Here is a 23,048-nt window from a genome sequence, read left to right as displayed (position 1 = left end):
AGGCAGCTTGGTGAGGAGTTTGAGCCAGAACAGCTGAGTTGAACCAGACAGCCAGAGTTCTAGAAAGAACTAGAAAGGGTGAGCTTATTCAACAGTAAGCCCTACAAGAGGACAATTACATCAGACGAATAAGTTACTTTTACAGATAGAGCGGATGGGGACAGACACTTCCACAATGTGTGTTAGAACAATAATTATACAAAAGCTCAGTGGTGGGAACTATATTTATGTTTACATACCGCAGTACCAGTTGAGTCTGGCCCAGGTTAAGGGCCAAGCCATTGTTTTAAGCTACTTTCTAAGTAATTTCGCTTCTAACGATAAACTCCTACGTCGTCCACAAGACACCCTATCGCCTGGTATGAATGCTTCATAAGTTACAACCCATTACTGGCTCTAAATTCACTCACACTTTCATTATTCCATAAATGGCAGGTTTTAGTGACCCACACCACCCTTACTGGTGACATTTTTTTTTTTCAAGTCTAGGCTGTCCACAAATCCCAAGACCTAAGTTGTCTATTTTGGAGGTGCTTTAGAAACACCACTCCGACCCGCAAAGAGATGCTAACCAAATTCAAGCCGGGTTTCCGCCTCGACGAGTCACGTGAGCGGAGCAGGGCTGCTGCGCATGCGTACACGGAGGGAGTCGCGGAGAGACTGCAGCGACTCCCGGGGCAGCGGGGTGAGGACGTAAAGGCGCTCGCCCGCGCTGTTCCCAGCCGTGGTTCGCTTGCCCGGGCAGCGCACGGCAGAGCTGGAGCTGGGGCAGACGCGGTGCAGGGGCCGAGGGGGCGGGGCGCGCCGTGCGGGGGCGGAGCTCGAGGCGTCCGAGGGCGGGGAGGGGCGGGGCTCCGCGGTGCTGGCCGCTCATTGGCCACCAGTCGTTTGTGCTCCTTCCGGGTCCCCCTAGGTGGGAGCAGCCGGCAGCCCTGCTGGCCTGGCGGATCCTCTGTGCATCCTCCATGCACCTTCTTTTTCCAAGGGCGACGTTAACCTCCCCGGGTCGAGCCGGAGCGCTGCGCCTGCGGCAGTGACTAGACGTTTTGGATTTACGATTCTGTTTTGTCGTTCGGTTGGTGGAAGATGTTGGTATTTCTCTATGCCTCTAAAGGGGTATTGTTGCAAGAAACTTGAATGACTTGGTTCAACTGAAATGCTATCTATCCCCCCCCTCAGGTGCTCGTAGCTCTATTTTCCATGACAGATAGTGACGACAGTACGTGCAAAAGGTATATAAAGATGATTACCAATATAGTAATACTGAGCCTGATCATTTGCATTTCCCTAGCGTTCTGGATTATGTCAATGACTGCTAGCACCTATTATGGTAAGTGAAAGTGTCTTAAGTTTTGCTAGAAGTTAATGGGTGGAATTTTAAACTACGACTCAAAATCCAAAAAAATACGTAAATGGTTAAGCACAATTATGTTCATTGCCATAACCTGAATCTGGTTTGCTGTGGTGACAAGATCAACAGTGTCTAGAGAACTTTACAGCCTTCCATGATGTTTCTTGTGCTGATATTTAATGATATCTATCACAAAACGCATGTCTCAAATAATTACTTCTGTTTACCTTAGTTGGGGGGGTGAGACATAAAAGGTAGTTTTGTGAAACAATTTGGGGGATGCTTATCATCTTAAGATTTGTCATGGTGTAGCGGTTTCATAATCCCGTGAGAATAACAAAGGAGGTACAGTCTTTACATTTGCAAGTTGAAGAATTTGTCACTTCAAACACTTCAAACACATAGGCAGGTCTGGTGCAGACGAGCGCTGTCACCGAGCTCGTCCGGTTTGATCCTCACCGTACCCTGCAGCCACTTCGCAGAAAGGAGGTGCTTTCTCTTTTCATTGGCTTCTTGGTAAATCTTTGCTCTCATGAAGCCAAATCTTGCTGTCTTAGCTCCTACTACTGCTCCTCCTCCTACTCTTCATGATCTTTGTCTCAGCCTCCAAAGTATTGGGATTACAACCTCAAACCATCGTATATGACTTTACAGGACACTTCAACATAAGACAAGACTTTACGGACTTTTCTCCCTTAGTATATATTAATTGTACAAGCCGATGGATTTCATTTTGGCATTAATATATTTGGATTATATACCTTGGTCCTGTGATGGTTCTAAAGGATTATTTTGGATTTGGCTCTTATAGTGGGGGGTTAAATCCAGGGTTTTGCATATAATTTGCATATACTGTGCACCCGTGCATGTGTTCAGAGGCCGCTCCATATCCAACTCTTGTTTGTTGCCTGTTTGGGTTGTTTTGTTTTAAGACAAGGCCTCAGCGTGTAGCCCTGGGTGATCTCAAATTCAAATCCTCTGGTCTCAGGCTCCTATGTTCTGGAATTATGTGGGCCAACCTTCCAGTGAGATCTTTAACATTTCAAAACAGGGACTTGAGGCAGTGACTCTGGGTTGGGTGTCCTTGCTGTGCAAGCTTGGGACCTGAGTTTGAATCCCCTGAACCCACTTGAGGCTGGGCCCAGTAGAACACATTTATAATTCCAGTGCTCCTGGGCAGGAGGAGGCATAGGAGAACCCCCAGGAACTCCTGGGCCAACTCAAAGTTATTCTGACTTCTACATACACATTATCTATACACACACACACACAAATACATATACACTCGGGCACACACATCACACATAAACATGCACACACACTGGTTTTTTTGTTTTTGTTTTTCTGAGACAGACTGTAGGCCAGACATAGACAAGGCTGGCCTAGAACTTAAAGAGATCTGCTAACTCTGCCTCCCGGATGCTGGTGTGAATGCACCACAACACCTGGCACACACACAGATTTTTAAGTTTTGAAGCTGTCTTAGAAGTTGCCTATGCCCACGAGAGCATTCTGATATAACTAAGTGGATCAAACTAGGGTTTCCAAGCTCGTCTCTTCCACTAGGATCAGACACCCAATGTAAATGAGTGAGCTATAGCTTCACTTCCCCAAATAAGGTTTTTTTTTTTTTTTCAATCTTCTGTGGCTCAGTTGGCCCTCTTAGCTCTTCGTAGTGTATGAAAAGAATTTTAAGAATATTTAATAAACCAAGTTGTGGTGGTGGCACACGCTTTTAACCCTAGCACTTGGAAGGCAGATCTTTGAGTTCCAGGTCAGCCTGGTTTACAGAGCAAGTTCCAAGACAGCCAGGGCTACACAGAGAAACCCTGTCTCTCGATAGATAGATAGATAGATAGATAGATAGATAGATAGATACATACATATATACTTACATACATATACATACATAGATCCAAAACCTTTTTAGATGACCAAGCCTTCACACTGTTCTCCATGTCTGTATCTCTCCAGCGGCCACTTACAGCCTGTTTCTCTATCCTTATAACTTCCTAGGTAACTTTCGGCCTGTTTCTCCGTGGCGCTGGCTGTTCTCCGTCGTTGTTCCTGTTGTGATCGTCTGTAATGGCTTTAAAAAGAAAAGTCTAGATCACAGTGGGGCTTTAGGAGGTATGTTTTCATTTTGAGTGTTTAAAATAATTAAAAGTTTTTTTTTTAATTTAATCTTATGTTTTCTGGATTCTGAGTATAACTGAATTTGTTTATTTATTTTTTAAAAAAAAACAACTTTAAGACAACATCTCGCTATATAGTCCTGGCTGGCTTGGAACTCACTATGTACACAAGGCTGGCCTGTATTCAACTCATAGAGATCTGCCTGTCTTTGCCTCCCTAGTACTGGGAGGAAAGATGCATGCCACCAGGGCTATCAGTGACTGAATTTCGACATTATGCGATTGAGTGATTCAGCATCTCCTTCTGTGGAACTGAAGGAGCAAAGGCCTTTCAAGTAACCAACACATTCGACTTTGTAATTGAGGTGATTAGGTTAACCGGATTGCCTTCTGTGGACCTTGACCTTGGCTCTTCGGTACTTGGGCTGGCCTCCTGCTGGCAGAATTACTGGAATACCCTTTTAAAGGTGTAAAATGGAAGAGTAAGAAAAAGAATTCTTGGAAATTGATTGCTACCAGCGATCTCAAACCGCTCAATTCCAACCAGTTCTGGGTTACTTTTTAGGACTGAATGGGGCACAGGCTTTATGCCATTATTCTGTTTATTGGGAAGTTAGTGATGGTAGATTTTCATAAACTAGAGTAGACCTACACATAGGTAAGAGAGCGTGATTGGTAAAATGGGGAACCGGGAAAGCAGGCAAGGTCCATTTGAATAATAATGGTGCCTTCTCCCTGTTTCTGGGGAGGGTTTTCAGTGTGTAACCTGGAGGATTTATCAGAAAACAAATGAAACATAAACGTCAGGCAAAGCCACTGGCAAAAGCGCCTTCCTGGAGCCATGGGAAGAACCTGAGCATGTGCTGACTTGGTCCTATAGTTTTGTAAAAATAAAAGCCTTTGATTGTCCCTCCCCCTCTTCCCTGCCCCGCCCCGCCCCACCCCGGGCTGACCATGAATTTCTGGGCACAGCCTTAGCTTCCCTGGTACTGGGATTACAGGCTACAGATTTGGCCACCACAGAAGATCCTTTCAGACTACTTTAATATCTATTTTTATTTTTTTTTTTATAATTAGAAATAGAGGGAAGTGTATGTCTGTGTCCCTCTGCCAGTATGTGCAGGGCCCTGCTGAGCCCAGGGATGTAGGCGCACTATATCTCCTGGATCCAGAGTTGTAGCTGGCTGAGAGTTGCCGGATGTGGGTGCCAGGGACTGAACTCTGATCCCCTGGAAGAGCAGCTCTTTACTCATCAACCATCTCTCCGGCCCCCAGGAATTTTTTTTATTTGAGACTGTGCCTCACGTAGCTCAAGCAGGTCTCAATAAACTGGACATGGCTGAAGATAATCTTAAACTTTTAAGTTCTTGCTGCCCCCACCTCACGTGCGTGCTGGGATACAAAGCATATGCCATCACAACCCGTTTATGGGACACTGGCGCTAAAACCCAGGACTCTGCCCATTCTAGGCGAACACTCGGCCAACTGAGCTATGTCTCCAGCCCCAGATTCTTTTGGTTTTAACCCCAGTACTTTCGAGACTGAGGCTGATGGATCTCCTATGAGTTTTAAGCCAACCTGCTCTACTTAGCAATCCAGGCCAGCCAGAGCTACATAGTGAGACCCATCTCAAAGGAGAGAGAAAAAAAATGGTTCTACAAGTTTAGCTATCCCTGTGAAACCCAGTGACAATTAAATACAATGATAACCTGAAAGGTCTTCGCTTACTAGACAAAGCCAGTGTTTATTGGATGTTTTCAATTATTACTGGGTAGTGTTCCTTTAACATCATACTTCTTCTCATAGTTGAGAAATATTATTTTCAGTCTGTTGGCTGCTTTCCTTCTCTAGTAGTTGAGAAAGAAAGGTAACTGGGTGTGTTGACATTTTTATAAATGTTTTTATAAATATGCAAGCAGTATTAGGGATGGCTATGCCCTATTTGTTTAACAAAGGTAATGTCACCCTTACTACGTGGTGGGCCTTTAGCATTTTGGACTACTTTTAATGAATAATTTGAGCAAACAGAGTTTGACGATAATAGCAGTTATGTTTTGCTTTGGTATATATTATTCTTGACTTATAGCCACAAGGGTCAATTATCTTCCCCAGTCATTCATTCATTCACTCATTGATTCATTGGTGGAGGGCATGGTGAGCACACCCATGTGGAATTCAGAGGACAGCCTTGGAGAGTCAGTTCTCTTCCCACCAGCTCTACAGGGGTCCAACTCAGGGCTTCAAGTGCCTGTGCCCACTGAACCACCTCGTCAGCTCTCAAGGCCTTTAAAAATGTTTTTAACCTGCTTCCAGCAGAAGCCTTGCTGGGTCTAACGAGTCTTCCTCAGGGTGCCCTCTGAGAGTCCCCTGTCTGGTCTGACATACCCCACTGCTGGGCATCAAGGGCTGCTCACCTCTCGGTGCCACTCCGAGAGGAAGAGGCAGCCCCCAGGGCACGGCCAGCAGAGATTGCTCTCTCCTGCTTGCCTTGAGGGAATTTTGAGAATTGTATTGAATCACTGACTGACTGGCACCACTGGAGATGAGTTATCAGAAACATCTAACATGGGACAGGTGGAATGGACTCCAAGCCGATTTCTTCTTCATGCCAGCACATTTTTAGGAAGAGCCCAAAGTACCACCCACCAGGGAAAGAGAAATAGAAGCAAAAGCGGAGGTTCGGGGAAAGAAGTAAGGAAAAAGAACCCCATAACCACAGGGAAAGATGACAAAGATGGAAAGAAAGACTCCAGCGCTGCCCACCCAGGGAATCAAATGGCCAAATCGGCACCTGGGACTAGGAAAAAACAAAACAAAACAAAAAACCATGTGAGCTCAGTGAATGCCAAGAGAACTCTGATTGGCAATATCTGAGAGATCTATACATAAACTGCCACCAGCAGTCAGAGTTGACTCAACCAACAGACCTTTGTTTGTATGGTAACTAACTGTAGTAGCAGAGCTGGGCTATCTGGCCAGCTTCATGATGCTGACTGTCGCTGCTGGCGGGTGCTTCCTTATGGCATAAACTGAGAAATGTTTTCGGGGTATACAGGCTGGGTCCCTTCACCACCCTGTCCCTTCATTTTTATCATCTAACGACCACAGAAAAGAACATTAAAAAAAAAAATCTACCAAAATTTAGCACAGTTAGCATTGACGAGACCATTCTGAAAGGGATGAATGAGGTAACCTCGTTACTGTGACTGTCGCTCACCATCAACCTGAACACCTTCCAAAGGAGATGGGAAACTTCACACAGATCATCAAGCTTGACTTGCAGCACAGTAAACCCTTCAGGTACAATAGGAAACTGGTCCAGTTTAAACCTGCTTGGCCTGAGACACAACAGTGTCAGCATTACCCAGATCATAGGCAAATGCCATAAGTCTGTAAGACTCCGGGACAAAAGTGTTACATCTCTGCTCCAGCTGCAGCAGGGGAAGGTTTCCCCAGAGAAAGTGTAACAGTTCTGTGACAGGGAGAGATGGTTCTGCCAGAGAAAGTGTTACATCTCTGCTCCAGCTGCAGGAGGGGAAGGTTTTCCCTGAGAAAGTGTTACATCTCTGCTTCTACACTGGAAGGTTTTCCCCAGCGAAAGCCCCACTCCAGCGAAAGTGTTACAGCTAGGCTCTGAGAGGTACCCTGGCAGTTCAGTACCAAGGAATGCCCCAGAGTCACACCTCACACAGAGATTTGTTGGGAGGCAGTGGCTGCCTCTGCTTGGGTGAGGGACCTGAGCTGAAGGCAGGATTTATATAGGATTTCCTAAGGGCAGGGAGAGGGCTTTCCAGGGTGGAGATTTTCAGGATAAAGATTGGTAGGTTTCAATTCCTGAGCTTGAGTGAATCGTTTAGTTTTCCTCTTCAGGGACTGGTGGGTTTCCTTTGCTCTTTTATCCTAAAGACTTGAGGTATTAAAGTTAGAGAATAGTAACATTTCTACTCTACTATAAAAAACCAGCTTGGAGAATGTACCAATGTTTCCCATGGTTAGGGTTGCTAGGCTAAGATCACTATGTCAATACCTTTTCTGTAGCAGAGATGTATCCTTTAACTGGGATAAACAGTGAAACCCACGGATAACAGATCCAACCCCAAGAGCCAGACTGACCGGATGTCTGTCTGTCCCGTGGTGGTGATAATTCAGAATGATCATTACGGAGGCTCTAGCCAGTCTTTCATTTATATATCTGATGGGTGTTCTAGCTCACTTTCTCTCCCTTCACTCCTCAACATGAAGACAATTGAATCAACAAATCCCATATGGAATTCTCTCCAAAGCAAAAGGGTTAAGTGCGCTGATCCTGAAGGACACAGTTAACTTCACTTCCTTTGGATTTTGGACTTGGACCTGTCTGGTAGAATTGATTTTGGCCGCTCCTCTGCTCATGAAGGTTCCAGAGGATGTGTCTGGTCTTGTTTCCCTTGAGGTTCTAATACTGGCACGCAGTCCTCTAAAGGAGCTTCCCCATGGTCTGGAAACCTCAGAATTAAGGGAGGTGGATCTGGAGGAGACAAATTGAATTGTTTTTTGTTTGTTTGTTTGTTTGGTTGGTTGGTTTTATTTTGGAGGGGGTGGGGGTGGGCCTATAAGATAGGGTTACTTTATATAGTCCTGGCTGATGTAAAACTCACTCTGTAGACCAAGCTAGCCTTGAACCCATAGAGATGAGCCTCCGCCTCCCAAGGGCTGGGATTAAAGGCATTGCAGGACACTGCCTGGATGAAATAAATCACTAATCTTAAGGACTTACAAAAGTTGGTTTAGACAGACAACCAGCCACCCATTTCCCCCGAGGCACTGGGCCTTGATGAGTCTCACACACTTGGTCTTGAAGAGAACTTGGTTTCTCATCTCCCTAAAGCACTAGAACTGTACTTGAGTCACACCCCAGCCTGGACAGACCTACCTTTGAACTGGATCTCGGCTGCAAACTGTCAGTCATGAGTATGGCATTGTTCACTCTGCCCACTTTGTACTGTTGCCAGAGGGCCTTCCTTCTTTATTCAGGCCTTAAAGATGCTGAACTCATATTCAAACTGCTAGCTCCATATACTGTTCAGAAATAGATTGCCATTAATGTCTTGTATCTATATTATGTAGGTATTGATATAGAACAGATTTATAAAGACTACATTATCTACTAAAGAAGAATCATAGTCATTTATATATATTTTTATTTTATTGACAATAGATTTTTCTTCTTACATAAATATCCACAGCACCATGTCTGTCTGTGTGCAGCCACACTTGCCACGCCCCGAGTTTAATCTTCTCCTTTATAAGAGCTGCTATGGTCATGATCTCCTTCGCAGCAATAGAAACCCTAACTACGACCAAAGTTGAAGGGAACCCATTCTTAATTTCTTTCTGTTTCTATCTTCTTCCTTTTTTTCCTTTTGAGATTGGATTTTATATATAGCCCAGGGAAACTTGCTGTATAGCCGTGGGTGACCTTGAACTGCTGATCCTCCGTCTTGAACTCCGTCTCCATCTCTCTAATGCTGGGATTACAGGCATGCGTGACCATGCTCAGCTTTCTATTGGAGATTGAACCCAAGACTTTGTGCATGCTGGGCAGGCACTCTACACTTGAAAGCTGTCTTCAGCCCATTAACTTACTTTCTTTTCAGTAGTATCTGATATTTCTAAAGTAGGGCTACAAAAGTCTGTCCACTTCTGTAGAACATTCTGGTCCTGTTGATGTGCTCCCTGGTCTGCTTGGGAAAACCTTAGTAGATGATACATCCCTTGAGAGCTAACAGTTGATATCCATGACTCTTTGGATAGATAGTGACTAGCGCAATGTAGGTGCGTAGGAAATAAGTATTCATCGGTTTAAAAACCTTGGCTCTTTCCCTAATCTTTTTACCCCCCCCCTCACCCCCCCCCAAGATGTTTCTGTTTGGAACTTTCTTTCTCTAAGGATTAAAATGTAACACCCATGTGAAGTGTATCGTAATAGTTGGAAATACTTTTCTACCAGGTGACTGTCAATCACTTAAACTTTCCATGTTACCATTTTTCTGTCAATGGAAAGGAATAATGGTTATATCTAGCACTGAGTTACAAGGAGTTCCTTGTGTAAAATGCTTTTGGTACCTGCCACATTTTCATTCAGGCTGGGCATATCATACTTTTAGTATATGCCTGAGATTAAGAGGGAAGCGTTACAGAAGATATTTAGCTATTTAGAGCCCTTGCAACCCAGAAGTACTTTAGTGTGTGGAGATGACAGAGCATAAGGGACACACTGAAAAGAAGCCTTGGGGGTGGGGAGAGAGGGACTTATCCAAGGAATTACTGGCCAGTCATCGTTAGCGTAGTCGTGTTCTGTCTAGCTATGGAGAGTTTATTCGGCCTTTGACTTGGTGAGTTTCAATTTAATTTCTTTGGCCTAGATAATTAGACTTAATGATTAACCGTTTCTGCCTCCACTTTCAGTAACTGAGCAGTGAGGGACCATGTGCGGCAGGCACTGTTCTGGGGACCCAGGACATTGTGATATTGGGGACAGTAAACACAACGGGTTCAAATGCTATCATAGAACTTCCATTTCTCCTCATGGAAGACAGATAAAGTCAAACGTGATCCCATCAGAGCCCTGCCTCTCTGGAGATATTGTGAGCAGAAAAAAAGGGCACTGGCAGGACGAGGTGCCAGGAGAGGCCAGAGCCAGTAGAATCATCCCCCAAGCTTGGCCTTACCAACTCGTTGCTATACTCAGCTCTGACTTGTCTTCCTGAGGGACAAGCCTCCATTCTGAATTGCTTAGAGCTGAGAAAAGCTGGATGCTGTCTGTCGTCATGGAGATTAATTACCACTTTATTAATTAGCCGACAGGCAGAACTACTGGGTGGATGGGAATACGCGTCATCTGTTCAGGCATGCCCGATTCTCGCAGTTAGTGGATGGGAGAAGTCGGTTAGCATGAGAAGCTGTTTCGATGAGCACAATGCCTGGGAAACATTAACATAAGTTGAGCATAAGTCTACAGGTCAGGAGTCCTCTCCCTTGGGCAGGGCTCAGCAAGTATGACACCCTCCCTCCCCAGCACAACAAAAATACTAATATCCTGGCCACCAGTGAGGAGAGGACGGCCATCAGATACTTTGTGATGCTCTGAGGAAACAGGTCACCCCTTATGGCGTATGGGCCAGTAGGAATATGTAACTCCAGACAGACCATCCTGATCCAGCAAATTCCTCAAGGTGAGGGGCATCTTGCATGGTTTGACTGCCTGCTTGCTTACATGAAGTCCTGGGTTACACAGACTGGCGTCAGACTCCTAGGCTCCTGACATCCCTCTTCCCCAGTCTTCTGGATAGCCAGGACGATGGGCACATGCCTAATCATCATGCCCTTTTAAAAAGTGGAGTGACGGGGGGAGGGTATGGGGGACTTTTGGGATAGCATTGGAAATGTAATTGAGGAAAAGATGTAATAATAAAAAAAAGTGGAGTGACTGTAATCAAGAGTGACAGTGTCAAGAAAGGAAAACATCTTCAGGAATGATTCATTGTAAGAGATACCCGTCTATTGGTGCAGGCTCTCTTTAGATCGAAGGTAGTTCTCCTTTGAACTTAGCATGTGCCTAGAGCCAGTACACCCTGATTTAGCTTCATTTGCTCACTTTGGGTGACTGTTAGCCTCATAGCTAACACCTCTTTTGGTTTTTTGTCTTTGTTGCTATTTTGTAGATGCCTATTTTACTCATTTACTCAAAAAAAAAAAAGTCAACTCTCATTTTTGTAGGATTAGCTAACTGTCCTGATACAAATGAAGTTCTCTTGTTCCTTCCACTACCGGGTTCGTTTGAACCAAAATATTCTCAAAATCAATAAGCCAAACGTTTTATTATCAGGTTTTTAAAAGCCCCATCCTGGATTTGTTTGCACTTTCCTGCGATTCCCTGGACAGACTTTGATGCCTGCCCACGCTGGGATCAGACCCTGGGTTCTGCACCCTAGACAAGCATGCTACCCCTGAGATTATCTGCTTTTGAATTTTCATTTTAAAAGAAAATCCCAAGATGTAAGGGAGGAAAGGCAAAAGAAAATATAAACCTATAAAACTATAATCTCGGGCTGGTGAGATGGCTCAGTGGGTAAGAGCACCTGGCTGCTCTTCTGAAGGTCCAGAGTTCAAATCCCAGCACCCACATGGTGGCTCACAACCAGCCGTAATGAGATCTGATGCCCTCTTCTGGGGGGTCTGAAGACAGCTACAGTGTACTTACATATAATAAATAAATAAATCTTTAAAAAAAAAAACCCTATAATCTCTTCTCCCCAGAAAGAGCTACTGACATGAAAAAAAAAATCTTCAGATTAGCCTACTGTTCTGATTGCATGTGGGATGTTTATGACCTAATAATTCAATCATTCTCTTTTTCAAATTGAATATAAAAAGTTTGCCTTACATGATCTTACGTCAGTATTTGAAAGGAGATGGAAATACATTTGAAAGTTATCTGTTCAAATGGCCTTCAGTTTCCTGCTGGGGCAGGGGGTGGGCACCTGAGTTGGAGCGGTGGCCAGGTGTCAGCAGGGTCCGTCAGACCTTAACGCCGCACCAAGTCTAAGCCTGTGTTTATGTTTGTCACTTCCAGGGTTGGTGGTCGGATTCATCTTAACCATCGCAAATTTCAGCTTTTTTACCTCTTTGATGACGTTTTTCCTTTCATCTTCAAAACTCACGAAGTGGAGAGGAAACGTAAAGAAGCGACTGGACTCAGAGTATAAGGAAGGTAGCATTGCTTACCTCTGACGTCACTGCACACCCAGGGACTGTTTGATCCTAACCCAGCTCTGATCAGAACGTGTCAGGCTGACCAGAACCGATGAATTTTATTTAAAATTTACTTCTGGAACCTAATTCAATTCATTATTCCTTTTACCCCAGTAACAGATAATTTCAGAATTTTAGTGCAAGTCTATTGTTCATTATTCTGGTTTTACTAATAACAGTGTATAATGTGGACAAAGATGCCTTGCTACTTTTTTAAAGCTACTGTTCTTTTGTGAAACTTAAAAAAATATATGTCCCTCTAACTGAATCTTTTTTCTTTCTATTTCCCATCTGCTTACCCGTGTCCAGGAGGACAGAGGAATTGGGTCCAGGTGTTCTGTAATGGCGCCGTGCCCACAGAGCTGGCCCTGCTCTACATGATAGAGAACGGCCCCGGGGAAATGCCCATAGATTTTTCCAAGCAACACACTGCTTCCTGGATGTGTTTGTCTCTCTTGGCTGCGCTGGCCAGCTCGGCTGGAGACACCTGGGCTTCTGAAGTTGCTCCTGTTCTGAGCAAAAGCTCACCTCGGCTAATAACAACCTGGGAGAAAGTTCCAGTTGGTGAGTGAGTGTGTGTGTGTGAGTGTGTGTGTGTGTGACTGTGTGTGAGTGTGTGTGTGTGTGTGAGTGTGTGTGTGTGTGAGTGTGTGTGTGTGAGTGTGTGTGTGTGTGAGTGTGTGTGTGAGTGTGTGTGAGTGTGAGTGTGTGTGAGTGTGTGTGTGTGTGTGAGTGTGTGTGAGTGTGAGTGTGTGTGTGAGTGTGTGTGTGTGTGAGTGTGTGTGAGTGTGTGTGTGTGTGAGTATGTGTGTGTGAGTGTGTGTGTGTGAGTGTGTGTGTGTGTGTGTGTGAGTGTGTGTGTGAGTGTGTGTGTGTGAGTGTGTGTGTGTGTGTGTGAGTGAGTGTGTGTGTGTGTGTGAGTGTGTGTGTGTGTGAGTGTGTGTGAGTGTGTGTGTGTGTGTGTGTGAGTGAGTGTGTGAGTGTGTGTGTGTGTGTGTGTGTGTGTGTGTGTGTGTGAGTGAGTGTGTGAGTGTGTGTGTGTGTGTGTGTGTGTGTGTGTGTGTGTGTTGCAAAGGTCAGCCTCTGGGTGTCATTTCTTAGGAAGCCATCCACTCTGTTCTTTGAGACAGTGTCTCTTGTTGGCTTAGAGCCCACTAAGTAGGTTTACTGGCTGGATAACAAGGACAAGTCTGTCTTTAACCAGAATTGGGGTTAAAGGCTTGTGTTATCACACCCAGGTTTTTACCTGGGTTCTGGGAATTGAACCCAGGTCCTTATGCTTGCATGGCTGTCGCCTTCCTGATAGGGCCATCTTCCCAGCCCCAGCTGGTGAGTATTGACTTGAGTTTGCTAGTTACAACTCATAAGCTGAACTCACTCTGTAGACCAGGCTGGCCTCGAACTCAGAAATCCACCTGCCTCTGCCTCCCAAGTGCTGGGATTAAAGGCGTGTGCCACCACGCCCGGCCCAATTTTGTTTTTAACACAGTTTGCTCTCCAAATCTACAGATTCAGTCAACATTGGGTTAAACATATCTAAAGAAAACAGTTTTAGGGGGTTGAGAGCAAACTCAGCAGTTAAGGGTGCTTGTTCTTGTAGAGGACTTGCTTCAATTCCCAGCACCAACATGATGGCTCACAACCATCTGTACCTCCAATTCCAGGGGTACCAGAGCCCCACTTCTAACCTCACAGCGCCAGGCGTGCACACAGTGCACAAACAGACACGCAAACAAAACACTCATAAACAAAAAATGAGTGTAAATGGAGGGGTGCTGGAGAAATAACTGAGCACACTGGTTATTGTCCCAGAGGACTCAGGTTCGATTCCCAGCACCCACCTGCCAACTCACAACTGTCTATCACTCCAGTTCCAGGGGATCTGATGCCCTTTCCTGGCCTCTTGGACCATCAAGCACAGGGCGGTGCACAGATGTGCGTGTAGGCAAAACACTCACACAGAATATAAATCTTTAAAAAAAAAGAGAGAAGAATTTTGTCTCTACTGAGTTCTAACCGTCCTTTTTTTCTTATGATTGGTTGCTAAACAATATTGTATATTTCTTCCCCAACTTTCTTTTTGGCTATGGTGCTTTGCAGCAATTGAAACCCTAACTAAGACATATTGTATTAGTCATTTTCCCCTCTGGACACAAGGTTTCTCTTTGTAACCTGGTAGACCAGGCTCAGCTTTGAAGTCAGAGATCCACTTGCCTTTACCTCCTGAGCACTGGTATTCAAGTTGTACACCACCATGCCCAGTGTGGTGATTATTATATCCAAAGTATGTGGAAAGAAGGCTGTTAACAGGTTACATGAAATAGAATTGTCTTTTTCAGGGATACCTGTGATACCAGGGATCACAATCCTGTACATGTTAGTGTCTTAGTTTCACTTCCTATTGCCATGAAAAATCCCTCACAAAAGAAACATAAAAGAGAAAGGGTTTGTTTGGCTGGTAGTCCCTTATTATAGTCCATCAATACAGGGAAGAAGGGCAGCAAAGCTGCTGGTCCTGTCTCACGCATAGTCTAGGACAAAGAACCAGACAGTAACACATGCCTTTGGTGTTCAGTTGGCTTTCTCTACTCTTCAACAGTCCAGGGTCCCTGCCCAGGGCATTGTTCAGGGCTCTCTGCTTCAGTTACTTTATCCGAGATAAGATAATCCCAACAGATGTGCCCATGGGCCAGCCTGATCTAGATACTGTTTTATCCAGGCACTTCCCATGTGACTCTAAATATTGTTAAATTGATAATTAAAATTAGCCATCACTCCTACCAAGTCCTACCTCCCTGCCTAGAGACCTCTTCCTAACAGTTACAGCATCTCACTGTACACTGTCTGCTAAACTAGTTGGTCTCACAGATGTTGAGGGCAGAATGGTGGTTACCTGAGGCTAGGAAGAGGATTGAAAGAAGAGGAAGGGTTGACAGTGGGGACTCTGAACAAGAGCGAGTTCTGGGAGTATCAGCTGGAGTAGGGTGATTGATTACTTGGGATAATGTACAGAGTTTTGGGTTTTTAAAAAAGATTTATTTAATTATTTTATGTATGTGAATACACTGTAGCTGTCTTCAGGCACACCAGAAGAGTGCATCAGATCCCATTACAGATGGTTGTGAGCCACCACGTGGTTGCTGGGAATTGAACTCAGGACCTCTGGAAGAGCAGTCAGTGCTCTTAACCGCTGAGCCATCTCTCCAGCCCTAATGTATAGTCTTTAACAGCTAGAAAATGGGCTTTTTAGTGCCTTCATCATGAAGAATGATGAGACTTTGAGGAGAAAAGTTTGGGCTCCATGATATGGATATTGAGCAATGTATATGTGTATTCAAGCACCAGTGTCCGTGTGGGAAAAAACTTCCATGAATCAGGTTTTTGATTCTTATTTCTTAGCAGCAGAGGGTCGGGGGTGTATGGTGTATGGAGTGGGAGGTGGGGGTGGAGTTTGAACTCCAGACCTCATACATGCTATACACAACCTATGTTTCCAGTCCCTATGTATCAGTTGGATTTTGTGTGTTTGATTGGTTTTTGGTTTGTTTGTTTGTTTGTTTGAAGAGAGAGTGCTCTTTAAATTTATTTGAACGAGGCATGTACCAGTGTGGGTTTTGTTTTCTTCTGATTGCTTTCCTCGGTATCCCTCCTCTGCTGCTGAACTACTAACCAGATGATTTGGCACGCCTTTCTCCTTCAGGAACCAACGGAGGAGTCACAGCAGTGGGACTTGCCTCCAGTCTCCTCGGCGGTACCTTCGTGGGCCTGGCGTACTTCCTTACACAGTTGGTGTTTGTGAACGATTTAGACATCTCTGCTCCACAGTGGCCCATTATTGCATTTGGTGGTGTGGCTGGGTTATTCGGATCACTCGTGGACTCGTTCTTAGGGGCGACAATGCAGTTCTCTGGTAAGACAGTGTCTTATTGTAACTTCCGTTTTCTTTCCAGAAATGGGAAAGAAATCTGAAAAAACGTTTTTAAATGTACTGATGAAACCAACCCCAAGGGCTGGAAGTGACAAGAAGTCACCACTGTGGCCAGGCGGTGGTGGCGCACGCCTTTAATCCCAGCACTTGGAAGGCAGAGGCAGGTGGATTTCTGAGTTTGAGGCCAGCCTGGTCTACAAAGTGAGTCCCAGGACAGCCAGGGCTATACAGAGAAACCCTGTCTCAAAAAACCAAAAAAAAAAAAAAAAAAAAAAAAGAAGTCACCACTGTAATTTTGATTTTTTTTTTTTTTTTACTCTTTGTTGGTAAACCAATCTGGAGAGATTTCCAAGTCTTAAGAAGCAGGATTCATAATGCAAGAAACAGGTTTGATTTTTGAGCTGTCACCTAATCCTAGGAAAGCAGGAACCTTGGATCAGATCATTGAGTGGCTCTCCGTCCATTGGTTTGTCAAGTGCATTTGATAATTGTTATACTAGTCTGACCACATGAATGGCCTGCTTCCCCACGGGGATTATGCAGGGTCTATTGGTGTCTTACTGTTGGCTTCCAAACCAGCACATGTCCTCCTGTGGGCAAAGAGCCCAGCAGCTTCCTCTTTTTAGAAGGTCATCAGCCCTGTTCATGAGAGAGCAGCTCCCAGGCTCTCAATACTGAACATTGAGCCTTCCACTTGAGCAAACACACACAAGGAGTCTTAACAGCCTCTTTTGCGACAACACTGAGCCAGACCCCGACATCCAGTTCTGAGACCAGATGTGATCCCAGCTGTCAGACCTCACGTGTTTGTCTCAGAGAGGGAACCACTGGGAAGCCAGGCCTTCCATTCCTAAAGGGACTCCAGAGACATGAGAGACTGCCATTGAGGTGTTATAAAGTTCACCTATGCGGGGATGGGGGATGGGGGTGGGGGATGGCGAGGTTGTCTTTTAAAATGAAAAATTATAAACATAACACCGTATCAGTTATCCCCCAAGTCTTTGTACAAGGCATTGAGAATCTTGCAGAGATTGTCTCGTTGGAGAAGAGTGTGTTCTTCGTACCAGTTACTTGTGTCTTCTACGTTGTGGGCTGCTCTTCTGTTTCAGGTCTGGATGAACGCACGGGCCTGGTGGTGAATAGCCCGACGCAGGAGACGAAGCACATAGCGGGGAAACCCATCCTGGATAACAACGCCGTGAATCTCTTCTCCTCTGTCTTGGTGGCCCTCCTGCTCCCCACAGCTGCGTCGGGGTTTTGGCCCAGAGAGTGAGCTTTCTTTTCCTTCCCAAGCAGTCGATACTGGTAAGGCCAGCCAGACTTGCAATGTGAAGGTTTTTGGTTTTTTGTTTTTGTTTTTGTTTTTATTTTTGTTTTCAGTGAAAAATAAATTCAGGGACCTTGGGAATACCAGCTCCTCCCGTGTTCCATTGTGGCGGCATACCACGGGCTGCTTTCAGCTCCCTTAGCAGCTGCCGCCTTCCTGGTGGAGGGGGAAGTGCATACCAAGTTGTCCACATTCATCCACTGTGGATGAAGCTTCATGAACAACGGAGCCGCTCTTTCCCTCTGTGGCTGAACTGAAACATCAGATGTTCTCTGTAAAATATTATTGTTCAACTTCTCAAAGCAGTGTGTTGACAATTTAAAATGGTTCCCATTTGTACAGAGACTTACCACTATGACAGTGGCCCAAAAGTTAGACCTGCTTTAAACGACTTAACCCATACACATGGAAGCCCAAAGAAGTAACTGTCTTGAATGTGGTCGCTCATTATCTTCTTAGTCACAACTGTGAAAAATGCAGTCATTGCTTCTCCATGCTCCTCATCCTTTCTCCCAGTTAATGACGTCATTGTTTGGGTACATTTCTTCTTCATCACGTTAGAAATATATATGGAAAGAAAATATTTTTACCAAAAGAAATCATATAAATTTGCACCATTAGGATGAAGGCGTAGCTCAGTGATAGCACTTATCTCAGGTGCACAGTACCCTTGTTTAAATGCCCTGCACTGAAAGAAAATCGCCTTACTCATTTATATCTTTGAAATACACATATATCTTTGGAATCTGGATCCCTTACTGCCGTGTGGAAGTTAATAAGTCACTGGAAAAATAATGTAATTTTTTTTTAAATTTACTTTCGTCAACCTTTGACCTTAATCTTTTAAGTGCCTAGAAGTGCTGTGATTTCCCCGTTGTGAGCCTTCTTGGTCCTACGTTCCTCTCCTTTGGGTTCCTCTCCTTTGGAGCCTAAGTTGGCGGTTATATCACCGGAGGACTGCCCAGTAAGAGTATAGTAAGACTGGTGCCTGCCCGCTGTTAGGATTCTGTGAGACAGGGAAGGAGCAGTGTGCATAGAGCATGGGCGGCTCAGCTTCTGGTGGAGCCCTCAAGGGTTAGCATCGGGGAAGCAGGGCAGCTGGAACCATTGGGAAAGCAGTTGATGGGAACAGCAAGTCTTGTTCTCAGCCTTTCTGATTTCTTTTGCTGTTTCTGGTAGCCATCTGTGCATGTAGGATCCTGGCTAGAGAAACGGCAACCCCCACCTCTGTTACATCCCAGTCTACTGTCCTGAAAAGTGGTAAGAAATGAAGTGTCTGGAACTGTCCCACGCTGGCAGTCTGGACAGCTGCCATCTTCTGACCATGCAGATTCTAGGGCCTGTTCATCTGTCTTCCTTATGTTTGACTTCATGAGCGGGTGTCATCACCATGAGAATGAACTGTCCTGGCAACCACATCCCAGACAAATAACAACATGCCCTAAAAAAAACCAAACACAATGTGCAGCTTAATCAGCTCATCCGCTCATAGAGTATCTGTTACCTTAACTCCTGCCGGGCCTGAGTATTTTAAAAACTCAAAGTAATTGTTGAATCAGTTTGGTTGACCTGGGAGTATATTCTGGGAGAAGCGCTTAAAGATACCAGTTGGCTACCTGAATTTCTGAGTACAGTAATGATCTCAACATTTCTCAATTGTGTGAAACAACATTCATGAGTTTGAAACCAATGAGTCAGGTACTTACTGTAGCAGGAGTGGCAGACTGACCAGGCAGGGCCCCTACCCTTTTCCCTTTTCCAGTGCAAAAGGGCCATTCTCTTCTGTTTGCCCTATTTGCTCTCTAAAATGTTATAAATGTGGACACTTCTATTTTAAAACTTGTTTTGTTTTTATTTATGTACCTGTGTGCACGTTTCTGTGCACTTGAGTGGAGACGGCAGATGAGGGTGCCTGAGTCCCTGGAGCTGGAGTTACAGACATGAGGAGATGCCCGATGTGGCTGCTGGAAACTGAACTTGAGACCTCTAGCACATTAGCAAATGCTCTTTATCACTGAGCCATTTCTCGGCCCCCTGATAGAGTCTTTTAACTGTTTTTAAAACATTGGTCTTAGAACTAAGAGGCCAGGCATGGTGGTCCAAACCTTTAGTATCAGCACCCTGGAGGCAGAGGTATGTAGAACGCTCAAGTTCTAGGCCAGCTTGGTCTACCATAGTGAGTGTCAGGCCAGCCAGGACTACATGGTGAGACCCTGACTCAAACAAAACAAAACAAAAAAATCCCCAAAAGATTCTTCTTTAAATAACATATTATTTTAGAGTTGTGTGCACACAGTATGTGCAGGATACGTGCTTAGAATGTTGCATTTAAACACCTTGTTATAGGTCAACATTTTCAATATATTGTCATGCCATTCTGGAAGCCAGAATTTGAATCTCATGTGCCCATTACCCAGATAGATATGTAGCTAAGCCAGTCACGTGTCGCTCACCAGTGAGGCTAATCTTTTCTCATGGGTTCACACTCTCTCTCCTTTGCTACAGTGCTCACTGTGCCTGGATGCTTTCTTCCTCGTTTCTTATCTTACGGAAATCATCTCAGTGGCACTTCTGTGGCTGAAGAGGCATCTTCAGGTCCCCCGTGTAGAATCACTGGCCCATACATCTGCACTTTAGCTGCACAAGCGCTGACACACTCGGCTTTCATCTCCCCGTATCCTGATGCAGATGCAGCGAGACCAGCTCCTTCAAGCTTCTGCTGCCCTGCCTGTCCCACCATGGGACTGTCCCCTCAAACAACCACATGGCAGGAGGAGAGAACAGATTCTGGCAGGTTTTATTCTGACCTCTATGACGTTCACACTTATGAACACACACACACACACATGTACTAAATGTAAACAATAATTTTAAGACTAAAGAAACAACTAAATGACAGTCTTTTCCTACCAATTCTTGCCTTAAATGTAAATTTTTATTTTATTTTATTTTTTTTGAGACAGGGTTTCTCTGTGTAGCCCTGGCTGTCCTGGAACTCACTCTGTAGCCCAGGCTGGCCTCGAACTCATAAATCTGCCTGCTCTGCCTCCCAAGAGCTGAGATTAAAGGCGTGCACCACCACTGCCCAGCTAAATGTAAATTATTAAAATCTACAATCAAAAGTCATGTGTTGACTTAATAGATATTTTTTTTTAAATTTTAATCATATATTTTCTATAAGAGGCTTGGTTTATCTAAGGACTCACACAAGCTGAAAGAAAAAAGACAAAAGAAGACAATCCATATAAAGGAACGGCTGTATCAGGCAAGAGAATTTATGTGTCTGTCTGTCTGCATCTCTGTGAACTCCCCAGAAAAAGGACATCATGTACATGCAGCGATCAGGAGAGCTCCTAAATATAGGAGGCAAACAGCAACAGAACTGCAGGTAGAAACAGACAACACAGTGGCAGGTCTCACATCCACGTTTAATAAAATGTAACTCAGAAAGGGGGTTGAACACGCACCCCCCCCAGGGCAAATGCAACCTAACAGCCGTACTGAGCACTCCAGCCCACGAGAGCAGAATACACTTTTCTCTAGTGCTTTCCTGGGGAGAAACCAAGTTAGGCCACAAAATAAGTGTTGAAGGGTACACAAAGTTGAAATAGTACAAAGTATCTTTACCAAGTACAATGGGCTAAATATCAGCCACAAAGAAATGGGGAAACTAGCTGGGGTTGTACCTGGGGTAACACACTTTTAGTCTCAGCACTTGGTCTACATAATGAGATGCCGTCTCAAAAACACAAGCTTGGGAGTACATCAATATGTAGAAACTAAGCAACACATCTTAAAAATAACTAATAGGGTAAGGAGGTAAGAAAACCTGGGACAGTACCTGCAGACAAATGGAAATAGAAAGAATGTAACCAAATCTATGGAAGTCAACAAATGTAGCCCTAAGGAAACACAACGCTGTCAAATAGATGCAAAATGCATCCAAGTGGATATAAGAACCAGAGGCTACAAAATCAGACCAACAACTTTTCTACAAAGTAGGAAAAGAACAGAAGAAGCCTAAGACAAAAGAAACCAACAGGAGTCTTTGAGGATATCAGCAAGACCAACAATGCCTCTACCTAAAGAAAAAAAAATGGAGAAAGTCCAGGTAACTAAAAATCACAACGAGAGGCAGCTCACGATAAAGAGCAGCTGAGAGATGGCTCCGTGGTTAGGAGTGAGCACTGCTCTTCCAGAGAACCCAGGTTCAATTCCCCCGCACCTGAATTGGCCCCCAGCCACATGCAACTCCAGCTTCCGGGAGCCGGACGCCTCTGGCATCCATAGGCACCACCCTCATGTGCACATATAGACACAAAAATAAAATCTAAATTCAATAGCAGTAAGTTAGAAAAATTAAAAAACATCGAAAGAGTCCTGGGGAGCACGCAACAGACCAAGATTGGAATTATGAAGTGGGAAATGTCAACATTAGTAGGGAGAAGACAGAATCACTAATCACAGCCCCTCCTCCCAACCCAAGACCTCATGGTTTCTCTAAAGATGTCTATCAGATGCTTACAGAAAAGTTTAACATGGAGTTTTCTCAAGCTCTATCAAAAAAAAAAGTTGCAACTCTTCCAAGCTCAGTTTCTAAGAACTTCATCATCCTAATAGCAAATAAGAGAGGTGCTGGGGGGTGGGGCAGGGCAGGGGGCGGGGGGCGGGGGACACAAAACAAAACAAACAACAAAACCCAAAAAGCTATGCGTCCATATTCCTGATGAATGTTAATGCAAAACAAAAACAAACAAGCAAAACCCTTCAAAATCATTAAGCAAACAAACTCAGCAGTACCGCAAGAGGAACAGTCAGTGTGATCAAGTGGAATCCCTCTTGCAATGCTAGGGTGAGCTAATGTATGAACATCTGTCAGCACAGATTTAATAATGAAACACCCACAGGGTTATCTCAATTGCTTCAGAGAAAGCATTTGACACGTAACACTATGATAATAGGACACTCAGTCAATCAGAAAAACAAAGGTTTAACCCAAGCCAATGAGATGGATGGCTCAGTGGGCAAAGGAACTTGCTGCCAAGACTAATAGCTTGAGTTTGATCTGTGGGACTCAGACTGTGGAAGGAGAGAAACAGTCCCTCTCCCTCAGGTTGTCCTCTGACATTGCAAGAGGGATTCCACTTGATCACGCTGACTGTTCCTCTTGCTGTACTGCTGAATTTTGTTTGCTTAATGGTTTTGAAGGGTTTTGCTTGTTTGTTTGGTTTTTTGCATCAAAATTCATCAGGAATATGAATGCATATGTATACACATACACAAATGTCCACATACATACACATACACATTTGTACACACAAATGTGTGTACAAATATAGATGTACATTAATTATTTTGAGTATGTATATAAATTATTAATTAATGTACATATATATTTAAACAAGGTAAGACTTCTTGTGCTCATGGATAAGAAGATGAAATATGCTTAAAGGATACTTCAGTTACATTTTGGAGGCCAATAAGGTGGCTCAGCAGATAAACGTGCTTGGCTCA

The 23,048-nt window shown here is 44.4% G+C and overlaps 1 protein-coding gene across 10 annotated transcripts; it reads left to right on the top strand.

The window, feature by feature from the left end:
* Positions 1-649: 649 nt before the first annotated feature.
* On the top strand, positions 650-20,660 carry Tmem19 (transmembrane protein 19). Of its 10 annotated transcripts, XM_021174762.3 has the most exons (8): positions 650-685; positions 1,180-1,330; positions 3,368-3,481; positions 12,101-12,238; positions 12,589-12,843; positions 15,980-16,189; positions 17,317-17,512; positions 20,040-20,660. In XM_021174762.3, the coding sequence occupies exons 2-7, from the start codon at positions 1,201-1,203 to the stop codon at positions 17,478-17,480; spliced, it is 1,011 nt and encodes a 336-aa protein (XP_021030421.2). In that variant the 5' UTR covers positions 650-685; positions 1,180-1,200; the 3' UTR covers positions 17,481-17,512; positions 20,040-20,660. The 10 variants fall into 10 exon arrangements, with proteins under 10 accessions (XP_021030421.2, XP_021030420.2, XP_029338567.1 ...); XM_021174761.3 differs by lacking the exon at positions 20,040-20,660 and having other exon boundaries at positions 17,317-19,373; XM_029482707.1 differs by lacking the exons at positions 650-685; positions 20,040-20,660 and adding an exon at positions 875-1,075 and having other exon boundaries at positions 1,292-1,330; positions 17,317-19,373.
* The last annotated feature ends 2,388 nt before the right edge of the window (positions 20,661-23,048 follow it).

Source organism: Mus caroli, unplaced genomic scaffold (genome assembly GCF_978045245.1).
Source record: "Mus caroli unplaced genomic scaffold, Mus_caroli_1 scaffold_9, whole genome shotgun sequence".
In the NCBI taxonomy this organism is placed as follows: Eukaryota; Metazoa; Chordata; class Mammalia; order Rodentia; family Muridae; genus Mus; species Mus caroli.
Note: the sequence above shows the minus strand (reverse complement) of the source record. Positions and strands in the feature narration are given on the sequence as shown.

What these genes read in the sequence shown, in the direction of transcription:
- Tmem19 (XM_021174762.3), top strand. Translation starts at nt 1,201, where the DNA reads ATGACAGATAGTGACGACAGTACGTGCAAAAGGTATATAAAGATGATT. An exon ending in GACTGCTAGCACCTATTATG is followed by an intron (nt 1,331 to 3,367) that starts GTAAGTGAAAGT and finishes ATAACTTCCTAG; the next exon opens with GTAACTTTCGGCCTGTTTCT. An exon ending in GGACTCAGAGTATAAGGAAG is followed by an intron (nt 12,239 to 12,588) that starts GTAGCATTGCTT and finishes ACCCGTGTCCAG; the next exon opens with GAGGACAGAGGAATTGGGTC.